This window comes from Thamnophis sirtalis, unplaced genomic scaffold (genome assembly GCF_051295495.1).
Source record: "Thamnophis sirtalis isolate CommonGarterSnake01/CBP01778 unplaced genomic scaffold, rThaSir2_p1.2 scaffold_11, whole genome shotgun sequence".
In the NCBI taxonomy this organism is placed as follows: Eukaryota; Metazoa; Chordata; class Lepidosauria; order Squamata; family Natricidae; genus Thamnophis; species Thamnophis sirtalis.
In genome coordinates this window covers 60,484,117-60,493,151 of record NW_028261391.1, presented here as the reverse complement: position 1 = coordinate 60,493,151, position 9,035 = coordinate 60,484,117, and the positions used below count along the sequence as shown (strand labels likewise).

The 9,035-nt window shown below is 32.9% G+C and overlaps 1 protein-coding gene across 2 annotated transcripts in view; it reads right to left on the bottom strand.

Annotated features, from left to right (window-relative positions):
* Positions 1 to 770: 770 nt before the first annotated feature.
* The window catches only part of SEC23IP (SEC23 interacting protein), a 29,174-nt gene continuing 20,909 nt past the window's right edge, over positions 771 to 9,035 (bottom strand). Inside the window, exons 17-20 of one of the 2 annotated variants that reach the window (XR_015698084.1) lie at positions 8,039 to 8,198; positions 4,671 to 4,780; positions 4,008 to 4,029; positions 771 to 1,615 (exon numbers count right to left, since the gene is read on the bottom strand). Coding sequence is in view for 1 of the 2 variants with exons in the window: in XM_087725903.1 (XP_087582029.1) it covers positions 4,699 to 4,780; positions 8,039 to 8,198 (242 nt within the window). In the remaining variant the exon portion in view is untranslated. The remainder of the gene's footprint in view (positions 1,616 to 4,007; positions 4,030 to 4,670; positions 4,781 to 8,038; positions 8,199 to 9,035) is intronic. The other variant, XM_087725903.1, reaches the window with a different exon arrangement.

The following is a 9,035-nucleotide window of genomic DNA, read 5'->3' as shown; positions in this document are numbered from 1 at the left end:
TAGATGACCATAATGACTGGGAATGTGATCCAAATACCAAATTTATAATGGAAACCTTTTGAGAGCAGTGTTTCTCAACGTCATCAACTTTTAAGTGGATTCTAATGTCCATAATTGGGGACATTAGCCAGCATGCTGGGAGTTGAAATCCACACACCTCAAAGCTGCTAAGGTTGACAAACATTGATTCAGAGATAAATTTAATCTGAGTAATATTGAATATTGAAGTCCAGTTACTTTATGACAAGAAGCTGCTTCATTCACTATTTCTATGCTGGAATTTACTCAGATTTAACAAGAAACATGTTAAATTTCATTATGACAAGGATCATAGCAAATACTTGCTTTTGGAAAATAATATCAGAATTAGCAAAAGAACCATAAAACCTTCCCGAAAGGTGCACTAATATTACAGTATTTAAAGATATATAAAATAGCTATGTGATAATATACTGCAATGAATTTACTTCTGTTAATTTAAAAATATACATTTTTTTAATTGCATAGACCATACAACAGGTAGATGATTAAATTACAAATCTCATCTCTTGGTCCTTCTTTTCAGGAACCAATATAATGTCTGTTTCAGGATAAATATTACCACCTCCTGCACACAGCAAAATCATATTTGGGAGGGGTGGGGGAAGGGAGGGGGAGGGGGAACCTAAATTAACTCATGGCAAGTAGCCATTGCAATATCACTTTAATGAAACATAGCTTAATATGCAGGAAGGGGTATTAAAGTGATGAAAGAAAATAAGCTTCCGAAGTCCAGTGTTGATAAATTTATTTAATGAAACTCTCAGATATTTTGCTATGAAAACTAGGCAATGTCAGGACTAACTAAAGCATTCCTCCAACCCCAGGGCCATAAATGCAGATATTTTTCTAGATCTAGTCCTCAAATCACATATAAAGTCATGTATCCTAGCAGGTTCATCAATGCCAAACCAAATTTAGCTCCTTGGTCTCTACTCAATAAGCAGACAAATAAACAAGAAGTACAAATGCTAAGTTTACAACAATTCTCTATATAACTTAGAATAAAGTTTCGTGTCACAAAAATAAAAATGCATCTCTTTCAGAGGCTCAGAACTCTTTTATAAAAATGTAATGGTAACTCTGATGTTGCATGGAAATGATTCTAATTATTTATTTTGAAAATATAATGGTTTTAGGTAAAGGTACATTAACAAAATTTGATGTTAAGTTTACATTTTTTAAAGAAATCAGATCAAATGGATTTATTAAATAAAACCATTATTGCTATTTACCATGAAGATATTATTTTAAAAATAGAATCCTGATCAAAAACACAGGCCTGATAACCTTAGGAACTAAGACAGATTAGAAATTATTAATTTGCGTTTATCTTTTTTTAAAGATAAAGTTTGGCAAAAATGCCACAAGTGATTCAAGACTATGAAAACAGTATATATGCTCTTTTTAAAAAAACCTTTTTTTCTACATCCGATGTTCTCTTTTCTAAATGACCCAAAAAGGTGACTTAGAAACGGAGTGCTGAATACTGAAACAACTTCTGTCATCTATGGATGGGGAATTGGTGTCTTTTTCTTCAAAGGCTGTTAGCAAGCCAAATCAAACATGAGAATTGCTAAAAAAAGAAAAAAGAGAAATAGAGGGTAAGCTGCAGAAAACTTTGTTAACTGCAATACAATTGCCAATTGCCAAGAAATATAAAAATATCACTGGAAAACATAGGAATGTCTCTATCCATTTAATTTCTACTAGGACATTTTCTGCCCATACCGTAGGCTAAAAAACAGGTCTGTGTAAGATATAATCCTGTCATACAACTTCTTTAGCAGTAATTATCGTAATCTTTCTGTTATTGTTTTTTAATATTATTAACATAAGATTTTCTAAAAGATATATAATCTGAAGCCATCTCATCAAATAACTTGTTTTTAGCACACACACAAAAATCATTTACACAATGGCCACCCACAAAAATATTTTCAGACAGGTTTACAACTCAATGCAAATTTGAACTAAGCATAGAACAGTAGATATTTGTGCAAATGTATTTATTTATAATAATCCTGTTTTCTGTCTATCTACTGTGGGCAGCAAATAAATTTAAAAACATAAAACCAGTAATCTATCCCTAATTATGGTCAAATTATGACAAAGCAAACATCAAAAGAATAACATTTCCCGCTTACCCCAAAATATCAAAAGTTTCTAAAATGTTCTTCTGACAGAATTTTACACTTCACATAGTTTAGTCAAGAATTCAATGAGTTTAGCTCAATAACCATAGAAAAGACCTATTTTATTTTTGCTTCTATTAAAATCAAACATTTAAAGTTGGATTAAGTCATTTATAGAATGTATTAAAACAGATCTGGAGGCAATGACAGTCTTATTCCCATTTCAGTATGGAAGACAGTAAAAATTCAACCTAATTTTCCCTCTGGAACTTCAATTTTCTTACATGTGAAAAGTCCCAGGGGATGCATATCAGTTAATAACTGACTGCAGAAAAGTTTCCTAGGAAATCTGCATATTTGTCTCAAAAATAGGACTTTTCATGCATAAGTAAGTAGGTATATTTCTCCTCAAAGTAATGTTAGTGGATGAAATAAATGCAATCGTTGAATGTTAGAAGTGCTTTTGAGGCAAAGAAGGAAAACTATATTGGGAAGTGGAAAATATGCACAAACCCCATCTTTCTAATGGCCAACTAAACTGTCTTTGGAAACAGAGAAGGATTATTCAGACTATTCTAGTGGACAGCATCATGCCCCAGGTATAAATTCTATTCTGATGTACTGCTAGAGTAATGTACCATATTAGAAAGGGAAGTTAATATATATTATTTTTCAAGTAGAAGCTACAGCATTACAAACATACAGAGTGTATCTTTATTGTCGAAATAATGCAATAAAATCGCAGAATTTGAATGTTCCCTTCATATTTTCACAAATACGTTTCTACAAACTTTTTGGACAACGGTTCAAGCGGCAATTGCAGAAGTATTGTTCTCCACTTGTTATTTCTGCAGATGGCTCATTTGGGAAGTTTACATTTAAGTGCTGAAAATTAGAGTCATTTATCTGTATATTTTAAACAAAGCTTCTCTCAACAAGCAAAGCATGAATATGTCATGAAGCAGCATGATATGAGCAAATTGTTTACTAAACTCTGGGAGTAATTAAAATAATTTCTACTGTTATGTATTATTTACTATAATTGCAATAGGATGTCTGTGTGTGCATAAGAAAAATTGCTAACAGTGATAAATATTTCACATATATTGATCCCAAAATATGTTAAATGGTCAGAAGTACCTAATTCAGAAGCATATAACAAATTCTTAATACAAGTTAAAATGATTTAAGCCAAAGAAAACACATTAATTGCTCAACTAAACTCTGCAATATATATTTTTCTAATCAAAATTGAATGTGTATCAGCTGAAAATGTTGTCAATTCATTGAACAGATCAGTGTTTCAGAATTTGTAAAGTAAATTACATAAAGTAATTTGATCCTATAAAGATAGTTACATATTTATTATTTTTTTATTTCCTGCATATAAAGTTATTTAAAAAGAGAAAAATATAATTTATTTCTTTCCTAACATGTACATATATTTGCTAACAGAAGGATGTTTGCAAAATGCCAAAAGATGAGGAACATAAAATTAGTCCTAGTCATTTTATGCTTAAGCAGAATTGTTTCATTTGCTCAGAGTTTCATCATAAGAATTATGGGCCTATTAGGCAAAAAGTATTTCAAAAATGTAATTTTTTTGATAATGTAATTTTTATAAGCAGAAGAGGGATTACATCATTACTACTAAAAATTATTCTAACATGACTTCAGATAACTTTAATGAAGCTAACCTCAGAAAGGAGACATAAGAATTCCAACTTCAATGTTATCAAAATGACTGGAAAGAGACAAGTAACTATGCCCGCCAGGTAACTGATGTTATTTTTGTGTGTGCCATAATTGGAGAAAATGGTAAAAAAGACTTACATTATCACGGTCATCAAATTTACTAATTAGGAGACATGAAAAAAAATACACATTAGGGCTTTTCTAACATCTAAGCTCACAAAAATTACCATAAAGTAATTCCTTCCACAGACAAATGTTTTAAAATGGAACACCCAGCTAGCCTTTGAATTACAACTTCATTTGGGACCAGAACGTATATTGATAAGCAATGTAGTTGTACATATGATCACATTGCTTTGCAATGGCATTCCCAGCAATAGCACTTAGACTTATATACCGCTTCAGTGCTTTAGAGCCCTCTCTAAGCTGTTTACAGAGTCAGCATATTGCCCCCAACAATCTGGGTCCTCATTTTACCGACCTCGGAAGGATGGAAGGCTGAGTCAACCTTGAGCCGGTGAGAATCGAACTGCCAAATTGCTGGCAGCCGGTGATCAGCAGAAGTAGCCTGCAGTACTGCATTCTAACCACTGCAGCAAATCCAGTTGTCTTCAATGATAACCCCTTATTCAGTGCCATCATACCTTTGAATGGTTGTTGAAGGAGTAGTTGTGACTCAAGAACTACCTCTACACAAAGTGATACAAATATATTTCAAGCATAGAAGAATCTTTCTATACCAGGGGTTCTGAAGTTTTAAGGAAATAATATTGTGTTCTATTTATATTAGGTATTACTTACACATTTTATATTACAGGTTGTTCTAATATCAATGTTGTGGTTGTTCAGGAGAAACATTCATAGTTCTATAGATTTCTTTTAGAAGAAGTAGAGAAGTATCTTCTGATTCCCTGCAGATAAAAAAAAAACATGCTAATTTTCAGTGAATTGCCTAATTTGAACAAGTTTATTCTATTCTTTAATGCAGAGGAGGCAAATGCCTAACTAATGAGACTTGAAAAATTGCTATCCTGTTGCTTTACTTTGATTGCTTTTCAAATTAATTTCTTCAACATGTCTCAAATCTATATCTCTCCGCAACATCAGAATAGTTTACTTACGTCATTTAACCCTTCAGCTATGTTTTTAACAACAATATACAAAACACAGCATCTCAATCATTTTGACCCATAATTAAGCTAAAGGTAAAGGTTCCCCTCGTACATATGTTCTAGTCATTTCCAACTCTAAGGGGTGATGCTCGTCTCCTTTTCAAAGCCGAAGAGCCAGCACTGTCCGAAGACGTCTCCAATCATATGGCTGGCATGACTAAACACCGAAGGCGCACGGAATGCTGTTACCTTCCCACCAAAGGTGGTTCCTATTTTTCTACTTGCATTTTATATGCTTTCGAACTGGTAGCTTGGCAAAAGCTGGGACAAGTAATGGGAGCTCACTCTGTTACGTGACACTAGGGATTTGAATCACTGAACTGCCAACCTTTCTGATCAACAAGCTCAGTGTCTTAGTCACTGAGCCACTGTGTCCCTTTGACACATAATTAATTGTCCTTAATTTACTCTCTATGATTTACATCTATATTTTGTTCCAATTCTTGTATCTCATTTCGTTGCCCGTTTTCTTCCCTCATTTAGACAACTTCTGATTTTAGACTTTATTCTATCATGATTTCAGGCTCAGTTTTAATCACCACTGAATTGACCATGATTTCACTAATCATGTCTCCTTTCCACCCAATTGGTCTACAAGCATTCTATTGCTCAGCAAATTAAATATCTTTTAAATCTCATAACAGCACATTAGCTCTGCTACAATTAGGGGAAAAAACAGTTTCTGGGATGTATTCTGTAACTTTTATTAATAAAATTCATCTTTTTCACTTATTTTACATTTTTGATCAGGTGACATTTATAGATTCAATTTGATTGTAATTCTAATTAATAGGTATTAAGGCTGTCCTAAACATTATTACAAAGAAGAATACATTGCTAATGAAACTGGGGACAGATTGTTATTGCAGTTATACTATTAAAATGTATGTTCTATCTTTCTAGTTCTTGGATCATATATTCAGGTAGAATCTGCCTGCCCAACAGGCTCAAGATTGGAGACTTGAGTAGATGAGCCTGCAGAATAGCCTTAGTAGTAACCCCCGTACTCCAAAATTCTGAATCCCCAAATCAGGAGAGCCCCCATCTTGCTAAAATTTAGAGGATTGTAAAAATGGCACTCTTTCACATAGGCATGTGGTACATGAAAATGTAGTGGTAGAAAGCACTACTGAGATTTTAATTGTGTTTTTCTTACTGTTTGTTCTTATTGTAAGTTAACCATAATTTTGTATGTGACATACAAATGTTTGTATGACTAAAATGCATTTGGAAGCAATGGTAAATAGATCCTTTTGCTCGTAGTATCAAGCTTCTTAGTAAAGGAACAAAATTTGACTCCATTCATAGAGTGGAACTATGTTTATTTTGTTTATTAATGCTGCACTATTGTAAAAATAATGTACTAGCAAAATGTTTTTACTTTTTTGTAATACAGTTAGCAGCACTCTAATTTAATGTTTGTACAAGTTCAGGGACTCAGGTTCTGTATTAATGTATTGATATTTCTAATTATTTGTAGGTGGTTGGACTTCCTCTTATACCAAATAATGTAATGAGTATATTAATACCAAAAAAAACCCACCAAAAACCAAGACTATTTTTATTTGTAATCCAGTACAGCATCCTACAATATCAGTCCCTATAGTAGATTACTGGATCTAATGCAACAATTTTCTATTGTTTTATAAATAATTAAATAACCTTCAAGTTGTCCAAATAGATTTCAGGAAAGGATATAATGGTGAGCTAATCCCCAGAAGAATTTTTGTATAATTTATTTGAGTACACTAAGGCGTCATACTGAAATAGAACAGCATATAGAAAGACCAAAAAAATCATTTATTATGTGAATCCTTGAATCTCTTCAGCCGTATACTCAAAGGGCAGGGAGAGAGAAAGACTATTTCTTATTAATAGAAAAAATATTATTTGTCTACTTCGTCAAGGTTTATTTTATTAATCAGTGATGTATGATGTATTTGATTTCACCCTACTATATAAGAACCTAACAATTTTATCACTTATTAGTCAACAGAATTTTCTTTAACGCAAGAGTGCCACCTTATGGAAATACTATCTAACAGCCTTGCAGCATAGATCAAGCAAAGGAAATTGGAACATTGCTGAAGCAAAATAGAAGCAGGCAAACTGGGACATAAATTCTAAGCCTCCCTATTTTTTTAAGGCATGTAAGATGAATAAATTACTGTTATTTACAATCTCCGAATATAGTGATGGTAATCAACTTGGAAATGTTTAAAGTGTGGGAAACCCAATTCATAGATAATAAAATTGTTGGGAAAGTAAAAGAAAGAACACCACTGATTTCAAGTTTTCTCCCAGTAGATCTCAGACTAGCTGTGGCAGAATATTTGATAAGAAATAGCAGGATGGTATATTTTACTAAAGTACATCAAACACAAAACATTTCCATATTTAGATGCCAGATGCAATACTCCCACATCAAAGTTTTTAGCAAAGTAATAGACTACATTTACAAGCCCTCATTTTACTTTAGTTGTATGTATAAGAATTTGCCCACTCCTGGAGACTGAAACCAAGCTCTTGGTTTTGTGTAACATTACTTCAGTAAACAGGTCCTTTGTTCTTAAACTGATGCAGCAGAGTATCTCATATCTCTTTATATACAGTAATTTGCCCTACCACCACAGGTAAGGGATTGGTTTTCACCTAAGTAGTTGTTTTTGTTTTGTTTAGGCTTGATTGTTTTACTAATATTTCCCACCAGGACTATCGGTGGAAAACGTTTATGGGATTCCTCATTTATAGAGACTTTGCCCTTGTCGGTCCAGGGAGGTAGAAACTCTTTATGTCCTCAGTATCTTTTTTATGATGCCCCAAATGTACACTGATCTGCCTAATCATCCCCAAATTTGGGGGATCACACTGATAATTTTTCTGTTTATTACTTTTTGAGGGATGATAACTACACCTCACATACCAGCTGAAAAAAGAAGACTATCTAAAGGAACAAAATTTCGCACCAGTTTGTTATAAAAATAAATAAATTCTTACCAATAGCACAAGTGACTCTGTAGAGCAAAAAGATACTCATTAAAACTTTCTATAGGTTTTTCTTGAAGAACATAATCAATACGACGGCCTCCATTTAGCAAACCAATTTTTATACTCAAGTCTTCATCCTTTGAAAGTTCTGGACTTTCCACTATCTTTTCTGTTCCAGGGAAAAGAAATTGAGTATGAAAAATACAATACAAGTTGAATCCTCCTTTTGCCACTCTCTTTTTCTTTACTGCAATATTTGAGTATTAGGCCTATTTATAACACAGTTACATTTTTTCTCCCGATATATTTACACTTCTGCGAATATGAATATGTTTTAGTTAGTCCATAACACAATAGGAATACTCATTCTATCTTGAAATTCACTGGAATTTCAAACTAACAGCAGGTAATGAGCAGGCAGATAAAGAGATGAGCACTTCAAAGAGGATCTCAAATTATATTTCATTGCAACAATAACTTCAGATTCTTTTTTCAATAAAAGTACTTTAGCTTTAATCATTTAAGAAAAGTTAAGTAAAAAAATTCAACAGAGATAGAATAAAACAAACTTTTTCTGTCTAGAAAGTCAGTATTTGATTATCTCCAGGCAATTAGTGTTTTTATTTAGATAACTTGGTTTGTCTTGGTGTTTGATTAAACCAATGCATTTATCATGTGCAAAGTACAGTTTTTACAAGTACCAGGTAAGCCCTTGATTTGGGACTTGGTTTACAACCATTTCTACTGTGGTCATTAAATGCATTACTGTGATTGTTAAATCAATCACACAGTCATTAAGCAAAGCTGGCTTCCGCAATTGACTTTGTTTATCAGAAACAGGTTTGGAAGGTCACAATTTGTGTTCATTGACCAAAAGATGCTGCAACTGTCATAAATGTGAATCACTTGCCAAGCACCAAAATTGCAGTCATGTGCTTGCAGAGATATTGTGACAGTCACAACTTCAAACATGGGTCATAAGTCACTTTTTCCGAGCCCATCGTAA